Here is a 14,131-nt window from a genome sequence, read left to right as displayed (position 1 = left end):
CACAACTTCATGCTTGTCGACATTGAAGGAGAGACTCGGCAGCCAGAAGCATTGTCGATAAAGGGCTAAGCCATCCTGCCCAATGTCGAATTCGGACGTTATCCAGGGATGTGCGACACTGTTTCCCAGCAAATAGGCGGTGGCACAGAGAAGTAGATTTATTTTCCGATAAGGAGTCTGTTGATCTTCAGCAGGGATGCGTGGTCGGAAGGGAACGGGAGATATTCCTGTTAGATTTACTTTGCCTCGTGTGACCAATTCTATTTTGTCACTTACCTACCTACTCTAGCTCCAAGTGGTGTCATTCAGAGCTTGAACCAATGGCTCTGACCTTTGCGTCCACTTGGCTTGCGACAACCATGTAGCTATCGCCTCGAGCGCAGGGAGGAGGCTCGGAGGCAACAAACTTTGTGGAAACCGTCAAAAAGTGGCATGAGATCGACCTCCAAGTGAAGTCACCCCATTCAGTGACCAAGGGTCTTAGGGCGCCTTGAGTTAGGAGCACGAATAGCTCTCCAGCTTTCCTGCAAATATGTTTGAGAGGCCAAAGTCAATCATGTCAATAGGCTGGTCCTTCTCAATCTGGATATGATAGCGTCAGACCAATTTTAGGGTAAGCATGCATGATTTGCTTACAGCAGCTTGTCCCCGCAATTGCAGAAGACAATTATGATGTGACCGGGGAGAACCGAAGGTAGGTAGATACTGGGCGGCGACAGTCCAAGACTCCATTTCAATATGCGGTCAGCAGGTCCAGCTGAAGCAGGGTCGATCTTTGGATGAAAACATCTAGCCCTTCCCCAGGGGTCCGTGCATCCAGAAATGTGAAGGTGCTATAGAGGAGGTGCCGGCAATTGGAAAGCCGTGGGCCTGCGGCGGCCATCGAATCCGTGATCGACGGATAGCGCAAGTTTAGAGCAGAATGAAGCCTTGATGAGGGGTAGGACAGAGATTGGCAGGACGCACATCATGAGGGATGGCTTGCCGTCCGGACGAGTCGGCAACAGGTCGGCAGCTGGTAGGGTCTTTTTTTTTCTCTGTTCCTCGGAGGCTTTAACTTCGCTAGGCTGTCACCCTGCGCTGTGTATGGTGCATATGTCGCAGCTAAGAAAGGCTTGGAAGGATATCTCCCTGTCAAGGCCTTCTCAATGACCTCTCCTAGGGACTGACAAGCTTAGCGGGCTTGGTGGTGTCGAGTCTCGGTACTCCACGTAGGTCTTTGGGGGCCCGAGGGGCGCTGTTCAACCAAGCATCGGCGGTCAAACCCTCGTCCAGTAGCCGGGATTTAGTGGGCGCACGGGGTGCTGCGCAATTGTGTTTCAGGTTCCTCCTTCACCTAGATGGGCGAATGAGAGCTCTCTTAGGCCATGGGGGCGTCTGCGAGAAGCCAGGGGAGGGTAAAAGTAGATTGAGAAAGTCTCTCACATCTGCTCGCAACACCCGACGAATCTTTGTATTTTCCTTTCTCTTTTATGCAGCAAGTATTAGCATCTTCGGAATCGAGTAAAGGCTGGTACCGGGTATGTAGGAGAGATTGGTGGAGGATACTGTTGGGGGTTATATGCAATCAGTTTCTTCTGAGACTACGCTCGAGAAAGATGAGTAAAAAGAAACCCACCCCTAGTTGCCATCGCCCAGTTCGATTCGACTCGACTCGTCTGCCCCTCTTCCAACATTCTACCTCTTAAAAGTGTTACCTCGGTGGGGTGCCGTTTTCAGGTGTTTGCTCTCCGTCCGGACAGTGAGTAGTCCGTAGGCTGTTCTGGGATAAAGATGACTGGCAGAAAGGGGAATTTCCCAGGGATCTGGCAAGTAAGAAAAAGGCTGACTGATGACGATGCTGGGATCGCGTAGAAGCACTAAACGATTTCTGTCTTTTGGGGGGGCTTGTTTGGGCTGCACTCCGTACTTGTTAAGTGGAAGCGGCCACTGGGGGCCACTGAGCCAGGACCGCAGCCTACCCACGCCTACCAACTATGTCAGTGCGCCATCCAAATCCACATCCGCCATCCACATCCAGATTCTGACTTGGCTCATGGAGCTTTTTCACTTCTGTTTGCATTTCTTCACTCCCGCATTTTCTACCTTGCCGGCAATATCGCTACCACGACATTCGCGAACCATTTATCCACCATATACGTAGACGCCCTTATCCTGCCTTCACTTCGCTTTCCCCAGCAGTCTCTCCTTTTGCCCACCCGAGGCCGACCCGGACTTTATATCCCTCCAGTTGGCTTGCTGACCTGTAAGGAGTCACCAAGCCGACTGGAACGGAGCCCATCGCCAGTCTTCCAGACCTTCATGCCGCGAAACCCTGCGGCGAAGAAGCATCAGCACAATAATCGCCATGAAAACGGACTTGTAGGTCCTGGGAAACGTGTCACCAAACAGAAATCGAATGGTCATCTCAATGGCACCGCAAAGGGCCCTGTCCCAACCGAGCCTGTTCCCCAACCCAACCCGACCGGCAACGCTTCGAGCGCAATAGTCAACGATAGATCTCTCGCTGCCACCTCCGAATCGCCGCAGGACTCCAAAACCTCCTTGAATTCTCAACCCGCAGCCAGTGAACCCGACTCAGGCGCTGTCAAAGAGAAGGACATCAAGTGGGAGGCGAATGGATCTGCCATGTTACATCAAAGACGAGGCGATATGGTGTCTTCCCGAGCCAGGTCCTCCCAGGACATCAGCGCCCTGCATCTGGCTTCAACAATTCTGCGCTCCCGCCCAGCTTGCGACACGGTCTCTCTACTGATTGTCCTTCTCGCATTGCCGTCGATGGTGTTGACGATTGTTCAGGCCTTATTTGCGTCTTTGACATTGATGCCAGGAGGTGGTACTCCGGCTTCGCTAAATTCCTTGCTCGATATCTTTCAAGGATCGGCTGGCGTGCCCAACTTCAGCACTACTGCCATTGTAGATGCCATCGGCTTCGGACTATGGGTTGGACTGTGGACGTGGGCTCAAAATTTCGCGCTCGACCTGGCTCAGATACAAATCGCGATTACGCTTGGAAATGGCAGTTCTGGCAAGAACAGTAGGGTCAACACGTTCTGCGTGGCAGGGGTGCTGCTGCTGCACCTGGCGCGGAGCCGAGATGTTCGTCGATTCCTGTATTCGAATCTGGTTCCTGTCGACCTCCTTTCTCAGACTGGACTGTTGGATCATCTGAAATACCTACCCTCGGACCACGATTTTGGCGACAGTCCCGGCCCACCGTCATATTTTCGAAGTTTGTTTGCCATACACATAATCGCACAAGGTGTCATGGCGAGCTTCCGGCGTTACATCTCATCCTATACCACAGGAACAGCCAAATCGAAACGTATAGATACAGAAGCCTCGGCAGGATCTGTTTCGGACGCTTCGGTGTTAGATGGATCCGTCCCCACGGCCGTTTCGTCCTCTGTCGATTACCAACCGCCACCAACACCAGGGTTCAAAGATGGAAAAGATAGTAAAGGTATGAGTGCGAAGAAACGCAGGCGTCAGGCGAACCACGTTAGAAGCAGACAGCCATTTTGGGCCGCTCTCGCCAGCACCAAAGTCCATGTCTTACGAGAGGTCGAGCACAACAAGGCTCTTCCAAGCGTTGGGAATAAGGAAGGCAGCCCTTTCGAAGTATCCCACCAGGACCTTGTTTGGATTGTCAATGTGGAACCTTCGTCGATTTCTTTTGAAGCAACCTACATCTATGAATCAGAGCATACCCAAAAACCCGCGCAAGGAGCAGATTGCCGGCCATTCTACGTACGCATCAATGGCGCCAAGTGGCACGCGGTGTCCTTAGAGCCGCTCGAAAACTCCTCCCGCCACGATGGAAGCGGTGCTCAGTGGGCGGGCACGATATCTGGACTTGCGCCAAATTGCACTTACACGTGTACATTCATCAGCTGCGAAGGGGACGAAGGCTTCGCATCTATCATGGTCAAGACGCCAATGCTCCTGGACAAAGATGTACCCGCTTCAATGGCTCCCGCGTCGGTCCGCCAGTCTTCAACGCCCTCTTCACCTACCACCACCCTGAAAAATTCGATTTCAACAGCCGAAGCTAAATTGAATGAAGCCCGCAATCGCCTTACTAAAGTTCGGCGTCAACACAGAACTGCTTTAGTCAAGGTGGAAAAAGAAGTGGACAGCTTCAGCACTCGACTGAAAACCGCCAGCGACGACACCAAGCAAAGGCAAAAATTGTTGCAAGCTGAACGAAATATACGACAGACTGAGGATGCCACTCAAGAGCTCGATGCGGCGCTTGAAAATCTAGTGTCCACTCCCGATGACGAGAATGACGACCACGCTGCAGCCAAAGAAACGCACGATGAACAGCAGAGGCTCCTAACTGAAGCCAATGATGCTCTGGCCAAGGCGCGTTCTGCTGCGCATGATGACAAGGCTTGCGTCAACCAAGAATTGAACGCCATTGTCACGCGAAAAGAACGGCTTATCGCCCGCAATTCTAAGCTGACCGAACAGCACGATAGGATCACCCATGCCAATGCTCAAGGACTGAATGAGAAAGAGAGAAGAGCTGCTGAGTCGAATGCCAAGGGAGCTGAACAACAGAAACGAGAGGCCGAGCTCAACCAGGAAATCTACAATCTGGACAGGGATTTGAGGAGCGCAAGACTGCGGTGGGAAAGCAATCTGCGCGAACTCGACATTTTGGAGAAGCAAGAAATGGCTCAAAGACAAATGATGCTCAGCAACAGCGGTCCTCTCACGCCAGAAGGCGAATTGCCTGGTACTCGGCCTCCGCCACAACACGCCCGTCCGTATGCGTTTGGCAGCTTCCAGGCATTTCCCAACAGTCCTGTCATCCCCGAAGTTCAAGGCTCCCCTTTCGCTGCCTACGCCAAGACCCTCCCTTCAGGTGACCAACGTCGACCGAGATCGGATACCAATCGCTCTGCTGGCGGGATTAGCAATTTCTCAGCCGACTTTGAAGATGCCGATCCGATACCACCGATGCCGACAACCACCGAGTACGATATGAATGGTCGCAAAGGGAGTGGCAGCAGTAGGGGGAAGAATAACGGCAGTCCAGCAGCTGGCGGGGTTATCGGCGGTGCATTGCGCAGTCCGCAGAGAGGCAGTTACAGTCCAGGACATATTCCGGGTTCAACTACGTGGTAGGATCGCAAAAAAAGTCGTCATTTTGGATGATTCAGACTTCATGTTGGCTGGTTGTAGGGCTCTGATGTAGTCGAAGTCGGCAGTGGCTTCTTGCCAAAGAAATATTCCTGATCTTTATGCATCATTTGCTGCGCCTCACGCAGTGCCCGGGGGTAGATGCCTCAGGTCTAGTATGTCTTTTCTTAGAGCTCCGCCCTATAGAACTCAGGAGGCCCCAAAGAGCTTGCTACAGGGGCTCCTTTAGACCTATTTACGTTTCAGCAGGGATGCTAGATGCCTGCAAAATGAGTCAGATCGTCTGGTCACGTGATATCATGCGCCCAATAATTTCTACGTTACTTGCGCCTCACTTTCTGATATGTTAGTCGAATACTCGCCTCGACCTCTATACATGCGCAGTCTGCTACGAACGTGTAGCACGAGCCTGTCCCTCAATCGCCGCATCTACCCCACGTTCTCGTCCTCAAGTCTCCGCTATCATCTACGGTACTGTGCCACAATGGCGAAAGACAAGAAGAAGAGCAAGGAAGTGGTGAAGAACCCCAAGGGCACGCGTGACTGGTCTGGTGAGGATATCGACTTGCTCAAAGCCATCAGAAGGCAAATCGAGAAGGTCTTTGAGAACTATCGCGGCTTGGAGCTGGACACCCCAGTCTTTGAGCTGCAGGAAGTTTTAAAGGGAAAATATGGTGAAGATTCTAAATTAATTTACGACCTGCAGGATCAAGGCGGCGAGCTCCTCTCACTACGCTATGATATGACCGTTCCTTTTGCCAGGTGGTTGGCCATGAATCCAGATATTGAGACTTGGAGGAGATACGCAATAGGCAAAGTCTATCGGAGAGATCAACCGGCCATATCGAAGGGGCGAATGCGCGAATTCTGGCAATGTGACATTGACTTTGCCGGCGAGAGTGCTCCGATGTTCAATGACAGCGAAATGATTTCGATCATCGTCAAAGTCTTCGAAACCCTGGAATGGAGCGGGAGGTACACAATCAAGATCAATGACCGAAGAATATTGGACGGACTGTTCGAGGTCTGCGGCGTTCCGGCGGAGAAGATCAGGACAATATCTAGCGCGGTCGACAAACTAGACAAGCTGCCCTGGCTGGAAGTGAAGAAGGAGATGGTTGAGCAAAAGGGGCTCGAAGAATCCGTGGCAGACAGAATTCAAACGTACGTCACGAGAAAGGGAGGGAAAGAGTTGCTGGAGGAGCTGCAGAAAGACGAGGCTCTCATGAGCAATCCCAAGGCCCAAAAAGGCATTGAAGAGATGGACCTGCTGATGCGCTACCTTCGGAGGTGGAAGGCTCTCGATAAAATCTCCTTTGATCTGTCCCTGGCGCGGGGCCTTGACTACTACACTGGTATCATCTATGAAGTCGTCACTGAAGGCTCTGCCCCTACCCGCACACCTGCTCCGGCCACCGACTCCGCGCCTCCTATGCCACCTGTCGCTACCAATGGCGGCTCCAACGGTCTTCCTAGGAGGGAAAAGAAGAAGCAAATTTCTGAAGACGATGACAGATCCGAAGATCCATCCGTGGGTGTAGGATCAGTGGCTGCGGGTGGTCGCTACGACCACCTCGTCGAGCGATTCCGGCCTGATGCCAATATCCCCTGCGTTGGTGTGAGTTTTGGCATTGATCGGATAATTGCCATCACCAAAGCAAGAATTGCAAAGGGAGAAAAGTTCAGCTACATTGCCCGTAACAGGACCGACGCATATGTCATGGCGTTTGGTGGTTCTGGCTTTGGAGGAATGTTTGAGGAACGGATTGATGTCCTTGTTGCCCTGAGAGATGCTGGTATCAGAGCGGAGACTTTCTGGAAACAGAAGGCAAAGCTGCAGAAGCAATTCAAAGAGGCGGACCGGGCTGGAGCACCCATTGCAGTCATTCTCGGAGAAGATGAACAGGCAAGAGGCGAGGTGAAGGTGAAGCAAATGGGTCTAGCGGAGGGCGACCCCGAAAAGGAAGGAGTCCTAGTCAAGGTCGAAGATCTCGTTGCCAGAGTGCGAGGTCTGCTGGCAAAGATAGACGAGTAAAGAAGATTCGGCAGAGGTCCGGAAGGGGTAAGGGGGAGAGAGGGATCTAGATCATGTTTGGAGTTGAGATGGCGCTCCGAGCCGGCAAGGCTGCGATCGTTAGAGCATCGCTTAGGTAGACAAGGCTGGCCAATCAGAACCCAGAAGAGCCCGTCGTCTCGCCTCCCAAGCCAAGCGCCCAGGTTGAAACAACCCCTTTGTCTCATCAACCGTTGTCTGCTACAATTGACCCTCAACCTGATACGCCCCAGCCACTCGGAGCCTCAACTTCGAGACTGTGATGAAGAAGAAAACGTCGCAGATGGTGTTTGAGATCCCGCTGGGCCAATCGCGACCCGATGGACGCTCTTTGCAGCCACTTCGCCTCTCCTCGCCTGTCTCTTACCCTGTTCACTTCGCAGCATTCGTCGTCTGAAGCCGCTGTCCGGATGCTCATCACACCGAGAACAGTCAGCTCCCTTCAATTTGGTCTTTGTTGGTATCCCCCTTTCCAGCTGGACTTCAAAATGTCCATTTAGAGTCGCAAGTTTCGCACCTTCTTCTCGTCCTCCATCCCCCATCTTCCTCATCCTCGCTCAAAAGAGTCATTCGTTCTTTGTTGCTGGATCAGCATCTAATTTTCTTTCCCTTATTTGCCATTCCTTTGTGAAAAAGCTCACATTCTATCGCGATGCCGGCTGTCCGCTCCTTTTTCACTCTTTCTCTTTTGGCCGCTTGCCTGGCGCAAGTACGTGTCCTCTGCACCTGTCCGAGTCTTGTGTTCCTTGGCTGACGAGAAGACAGGTTTCGGCTGGTTCCATGGGTGGTGATGGTGGCTCTGGCTGGGGTGGTGACGGGAGCAACCAAGGAGGCCAGTACGGGGGCGGTGGTTACGGCGGTGGCCAAGGTGGCTCCTGGGGTGGTGGCAGCAAGGACAACAATCAATATTCCTCCTGGGAAGCCGCGCCCACCACTGTCCAACCCCAGAGCTGCCCTCCTCAGAGTTGCCCAGCCCAGACTTGCCCGCCCGCCATGACCAGTACAAAGACCGAGACGGTAAGAATTCTGGACTACGCCAAGTTGCGCCAGGTTTCATATTACTGACACTTGATACCAGTCCACCGTGACGGCCGTCTCCCCTTGTATGGGAAGCACCGTGACCGCCTACGTGACTCAATGGATGAATGCTCCACCCGGGTGTTGGTGCGGTGCTGGCAGTCCACCTCCTGAGGCTACTGGATGGGGATGGGGGGCGATGGGCGATGCTGCCGTGTTCACCTCCAGCAACCCGTCATTCACGCCCGGCCTTTCGTCGATCCCAGCCTCTGAAGCCGTCAAGACCGGTGTGACTGTCGCGGGTGGTCCACCGGCTGCGGCCCCGACAGCTGCTGTCTCTCCTGGCGGCTTCTTTGGGGGCTCATCGAGTAAGTCTTTCTCACGTCTCACCAAATAAGGCAATTCGAGATCATAACGTTAACATTGATTTCCTCCAGGCTCTGCAATGACGACATCTGGTACGGAACCTTCTGGCCCTAGTAGCAGCGTCCCGTCTAACATAGCCGAGCCTACTAAAACAGGGGAGGCTCCTAAGCCAGAAGCTTCGAGCTCGACTGCCAGTACAAGCTCGTCGGCGGCGGCAGCACCTTTATCGACGACCTCAACCTCAACAACAACTTCAAAAACTTCCACCACATCAAAATCCTTGCCTTCATCATCCTCATCAACGACAACCTTGTCTTCAAGTGAATCCGCCGCAACCGCGGTGGCAGCCTCAGCGACAAGCGGCGGGTTTCCGGTCGGCTCCTTCAACACTATCGACCCTGCAACCCTGACGCTCAAGAACGCCTATACGCTGGGCATCGGAAGAAGAGCACCTGTACCGACTATGTTATCATAGACTCGCAGAAGAAACGAAAGAACCGCGCAGCATTGAATGAATATACCCCTTGATTTTGAGGACATGGACGACATTGGATCGGACAGAACTATTGCTTTTCATTTCTTGTATATTGGAGAAGCTGGACTCTAGGCCAGATGCCCCGGGTCTCCTAGCTTTTGAGAGGCACTTTCTTATCGGGAAGTGTCTCGTGTTTGATAGGAAAATTTGACGCAGTGGTATCCTGGGCGTAGACCATATCTGCGTCGTCGGGCCCTGCTTTACTACCATCACCACTTTCCATTCGAGCCTTTTTGGCTCTTCTCTTCGTCTCGCGCTTCGAAAGTGGCTTTTCTACTGTAGGCTGTGTGTCCTGGTCCGCGGAAGTCGGTAGTTGTGATTCGGAAGCTTTGCGTTTCAATCCGTTGGGGACCGTTTCCTCTTTCTTTCCTTTGGCCATCTGGTTTTGAATTGCTTCGTGTCGAGTCCTATTCTCCTTCCTTTCCACTCCAGTCTTGCCTGCAAAAGAAGAGCTTGCGCCTCCGTCCACGATATCGATTACACCCCGAAAACTTGTTCTCTTGATACCCGCTAGCCTCACAATCTTCGCGGCTTCTTCGCACAATGCTTCTTTTCCCCTCTCTTGTCCCAGCCCCCAAATCATTGCCAGATTAACCACATCGTGAGGCCCCCTTACTCCCAAGACATTTTTGGCTTCGCTGCTCAGGATTATCCCCTTGCCCCTCGTTGCGCGAATCAACGCAGTTGCACCACTGATCAAATTTCTCCTCGCCTCGTTATTGCCCGCCGATTGAATAGAAGGCGAATAGCATATCTCAAAACGGATCCCTCGCTGTAGTGCTCCTGAGACGGTTTTGAACTTGAGGGGGAAGGTGAGTCGTTGAGAGAAGTCGAGAGAGATCAGATCGCAATCGAGGGACGCACAGCAGAGTTGGAGCGTCTTCTCTGTTGTCGGGCGCAGGGCTAGCAAGGAGTATGCCGGCGAGAACTGCGCGAGGCGGTGGTTTTGCGTGGCGTCAGAGATTGTGAGTGTCAGTCGTGTGAGGACGGTGTTGACACTTGCTGGGATGGTGATCGACGATAGAGGGATGGGCTGAGGTGTAGGAGGAAGTTTGCCCGTGACGGAGAGAGCAATGGCAATCACTGAATAACCCAGTTCAGCGTGGAACGCGAGGGTATGAGAGAGGTCTACATGATTAGGAGTGTACACCACGTTAAGGTCGTGGAAAGGCATATTGTCGGGTGAGAGAGACGCAACTCTGCGTCGGGTCGAGAGCAACGACGAGCATGTTGTTACTGAGCCGCGCCCTGGTCGAACTTCACCACAGTATTTCAGCGGTGGTTTTCAGGAAGCTTTGGTGCTGAAATAAATGATGTTGAAAAGACCGAGTTTGGCGCTGGCGCAGTGGGAGGTGCCGGGGAAAATATATCCGCCAGTAGTGTGAGTCAAAGGTCAGATCCCTGCCTGATGTGGGATGGCATGCAGATCTGAAGACTTGCCGCAGCACAGATCGCTTTCCGTGCCACAGCTACGGTTCTCTGAATTCCACCCACTCACTGCTCCATCTTCATTCTTTGGCCCATTGGCTTGAATCACTTACTGGGCAGTCACCGGTCGTCTTGTTGTGGCTGGCCGTGTTTTTTCCTTACATTCCATACTCACTTACGGACGACGCCGCACAACTCTAGCCTTGTCCTGCCCGTCCTCCATCCTCCCAACGCATGACCCTACCCCACGATCTACTCGTTCTCTAGCCGACGCAACCGCACCGCAGCCATGGCGCGCGTCTACGCAGATGTCAATGCCAACATGCCGCGGTCATACTGGGACTACGACTCGGTTGCCATCTCATGGGGTGTTCTGGAGAACTATGAAATTGTCAAGAAAATCGGTGAGGCTTGCCATCAGGCACACACACATCTGACGAGGCGGAATTACTGACGGGAGGGGGGAACCAGGTCGCGGCAAATACTCCGAAGTCTTTGAGGGCATCAACATTGTCAACTACCAGAAATGTGTCATCAAGGTGCTCAAGCCGGTCAAGAAGAAGAAAATTAAGCGTGAAATCAAGATACTTCAGAACTTGGCCGGTGGTCCCAACATCGTGGCATTGTTGGACGTGGTCCGGGACAGCCAGAGCAAGACGCCCTCTCTCATCTTTGAGAACGTCGACAACACCGATTTTCGGACCCTCTATCCCCGCTTCGTGGACTACGATGTGCGCTACTATATCTTTGAGTTGCTCAAGGCGCTGGATTTCTGTCACAGCAAAGGGATCATGCATCGAGATGTCAAGCCGCATAACGTTATGATCGATCATGCGAAAAGAAAGGTGAGGAAACCCCATCTACACAAGTGATTCGGAGTTTCGGGCTGTGGTTGGGTATGCTGACGATGCTGGGGTCAAAAGCTTCGACTTATCGATTGGGGTCTCGCTGAATTCTACCACCAAGGCACGGAGTACAACGTGCGTGTCGCCTCCCGCTACTTCAAAGGGCCTGAGTTGCTTGTCGACTACCAGGAATACGACTACTCGCTGGACATGTGGTCACTCGGAGCAATGTTCGCCTCCATGATCTTCCGCAAGGAACCCTTCTTTCATGGCAACAGTAACTCGGATCAGCTAGTCAAGATTGCAAAGGTTCTGGGTACGGATGATCTGTTTGAGTATCTGGATCGCTATGACATTGAGCTGGACGCGCAGTACGACGACATACTGAGCAGGTTCCCGAAGAAGCCGTGGCAGAGTTTTGTCAATGCAGATAATCAGCGCTTTGTCAGCCCGGAAGCTATCGACTTTCTGGACAAGCTGTTGAGATATGATCATCAGGTGTGCAACATTGGATTTGCTCATTATCCTGTGGTTGAACGCTGACTGAATTTAACTAGGAGCGACTTACTGCTCAGGAAGCAATGGCACATCCCTACTTCGCACCAGTAAGAAATGCTGCGGCACAGCAACAACAGCAGCAGCAACAGCAGCAAAACTCCCAGAACCATGTTTCTTGAGACAAGCATGACTAGAAGGCGTAACCACACATCTCCTGGGATCTCACCATGAAGGACAAGAGACCGAGGCATCCCAAGGGGATTTCTCTGAACGAGTGATGAGAGACGACGATGATTCAAACTTCACAGCGCCGCGGCAGCGCAACAAGGTTCTGTTCAAGAAATAGGCTCAAATATGTGGATTTTGAAGACGAGTGAAGGCCGGTACGAGGAGATGAATGAAGTCTGCGAAAATATCTTCTCGGAGAGAGGAAAGAGGAAACGAGGAATGAGGAACGAGGAGCTGTGGAAAGGGGCTTGTGTTGCAAGGAAGTCAGGAACTCAACTCACTTTTGACACGGTAGCGTAATACATTTTCGTAACAATATCGTCCCCTGGACCTTTTGCGGCTCTATATTCGTCTGGTGAAGCTGCGAAAAGGAGGACCCCCGTCGTCCTTCGGCGTGGTATCCTTCGGTTCTGTGGGAGATGTTGCAATATTGTGATTCTGACCAAGTCTCGCGACCAGAAGTTGTCGTGACAGCTGGTCCCGGCCTATACCATACTTCTACGCCTTTTCCAATGTTGTATCTCTCTATCTCTATGATTTGGCTACAGATCCCTGTCTCCACATGATTGTTCACTTTGTCTGTAATCCAGGTCTTCAGCAGGTTTAGTTGGATTACCTCTAAAAGGCCCTCTGATCAACATTCTGAGCCGAGATACTTCAATGTCGATTATCGAAAGGTCCTTGGACTAGATTTGTTTGAGGTATCTCTTCCCAGAGATACAGGACTATTCTCGACCTCGCCCTCGAGTAAGGTCCTGAGAGTCGACGCATCTCCGATCTTGCCTTGTGGCATTGTTGAGACTTTCAAGAACCTGCATCAAACTTTACATCTGTTGATCGAGGTCAATGACAACAAAAATACTGCCGTCTCGCGAGTCTCTCATATAACCCTGTCGCTACTATTACGGCCACATTTTTGACAGGTTTCCCAGGGCAAGCTCGGATGGCCTCCTTTTGAGTCATGCATGCTCTGAGATCAAATTTTCTGGAACTCCAGCTGGGCGACGCTGCACTTCCCACTTGACGACAGCCGCTGGAATGAAAGCCTGGTGTTTCGACTTGTTGATGTGTTGATGTCATGGGTGCCAAGGCGCTAATGGCGAGGCTGCACGGACAACATATTCTACATCTTCGGCTGTACATACATGTTACATTCTGTGGTCCTTGCAGGGTTCCTTCCAGCGGTCGAGACTTGGTCAAATAGACTACTCAATACATCAGTCAGCTCTGCATCCTGAACCTTGTCAGATCATGTCTTTTCTCTGGTGTCTTGGCCTGCTTTGACATTCGTTGCTATGCCATCTTCCCCTACCCGATTGCTCCCTTCCATATCTACGGTACATTCGTAAGAAAACAGTAAGTCTGTCAGCATTCTTGAAGATTACCCAAGCGTGAATAGAGTACTCAGGATGCTCGTGACCTTGTGGTCCTGTTCCGGATTGCTTTTGAACGCCATGAGCATGCCCGGATGCCTTGTATTGAAAGCGACGCCGAGTCACGACTATTTGGTGACAGTATGCACACACCAAAGGGCAACAGTCTCATGTGAAAAACCACAACTACAGAAGTCACATGTGACACCAGAAAATCCCCACTATAGAATTTAAAGTCACAGAAATTCTTCCACAATCGCAAAGACCCCTACTCAGGAAAGAGACTTACAGAGTCAACAAAAACAAAAAAAAGTGAGAAAGAGACTTACAGAGTCAACAAAAACAAAAAAAAGTGAGAAAGAGACTTAACGAAGTCAACAAGGTGGAATTTGGTTCTATTAGGCGATCCTCCGACCTCCCTCCTCATCCTCCTCCTCCAACCGAGCGAGAAGATATATCAGGAACCTGGCACCGGGCCAAAAAGGAGTCAATATATCTCGATAACGGAAAAACCTGCCACGGCGGGTTTAACTTCCCACCACCCCCTTCGAAAGGGGCTGGTGGAAAAAGTTTTTTGGCATTTTCTGAGGACGTGGATTTTGAAAAGGGCGACTGACTTTGTGTGCGTGTGTGGCAT

General features: G+C 51.9%; 5 protein-coding genes across 5 annotated transcripts; 4 read left to right on the top strand and 1 right to left on the bottom strand.

Annotated features, from left to right (window-relative positions):
- Window positions 1-2,301: 2,301 nt before the first annotated feature.
- Window positions 2,302-5,136, top strand: AYO21_04375 (hypothetical protein; the record flags this gene model as incomplete). Its single annotated transcript, XM_022654348.1, has 1 exon — window positions 2,302-5,136. One exon carries the CDS (start codon window positions 2,302-2,304, stop codon window positions 5,134-5,136), a length of 2,835 nt encoding a protein of 944 aa, XP_022513385.1.
- Window positions 5,137-5,635: 499 nt separating this feature from the next.
- Window positions 5,636-7,186, top strand: AYO21_04374 (hypothetical protein; the record flags this gene model as incomplete). The annotated part of the gene is made up of 1 exon (XM_022654347.1): window positions 5,636-7,186. One exon carries the CDS (start codon window positions 5,636-5,638, stop codon window positions 7,184-7,186), a length of 1,551 nt encoding a protein of 516 aa, XP_022513384.1.
- A 670-nt stretch (window positions 7,187-7,856) lies between these two features.
- AYO21_04373 (hypothetical protein) lies at window positions 7,857-9,062 on the top strand (the record flags this gene model as incomplete). Its single annotated transcript, XM_022654346.1, has 4 exons — window positions 7,857-7,913; window positions 7,970-8,221; window positions 8,283-8,589; window positions 8,659-9,062. The coding sequence occupies 4 exons, from the start codon at window positions 7,857-7,859 to the stop codon at window positions 9,060-9,062; spliced, it is 1,020 nt and encodes a 339-aa protein (XP_022513383.1).
- A 151-nt stretch (window positions 9,063-9,213) lies between these two features.
- On the bottom strand, window positions 9,214-10,296 carry AYO21_04372 (hypothetical protein; the record flags this gene model as incomplete). The annotated part of the gene is made up of 1 exon (XM_022654345.1): window positions 9,214-10,296. One exon carries the CDS (start codon window positions 10,294-10,296, stop codon window positions 9,214-9,216), a length of 1,083 nt encoding a protein of 360 aa, XP_022513382.1.
- Window positions 10,297-10,839: 543 nt separating this feature from the next.
- Window positions 10,840-12,072, top strand: AYO21_04371 (casein kinase II subunit alpha; the record flags this gene model as incomplete). Its single annotated transcript, XM_022654344.1, has 4 exons — window positions 10,840-10,954; window positions 11,022-11,395; window positions 11,474-11,893; window positions 11,953-12,072. The coding sequence occupies 4 exons, from the start codon at window positions 10,840-10,842 to the stop codon at window positions 12,070-12,072; spliced, it is 1,029 nt and encodes a 342-aa protein (XP_022513381.1).
- Window positions 12,073-14,131: the final 2,059 nt, after the last annotated feature.

The sequence above is a fragment of the Fonsecaea monophora genome (assembly GCF_001642475.1).
Source record: "Fonsecaea monophora strain CBS 269.37 chromosome Unknown Scaff24, whole genome shotgun sequence".
NCBI classification, from domain to species: domain Eukaryota; kingdom Fungi; phylum Ascomycota; class Eurotiomycetes; order Chaetothyriales; family Herpotrichiellaceae; genus Fonsecaea; species Fonsecaea monophora.
The sequence above is the reverse complement of the archived record's forward strand: the minus strand, read 5'-3'. Positions and strand labels throughout refer to the sequence as shown.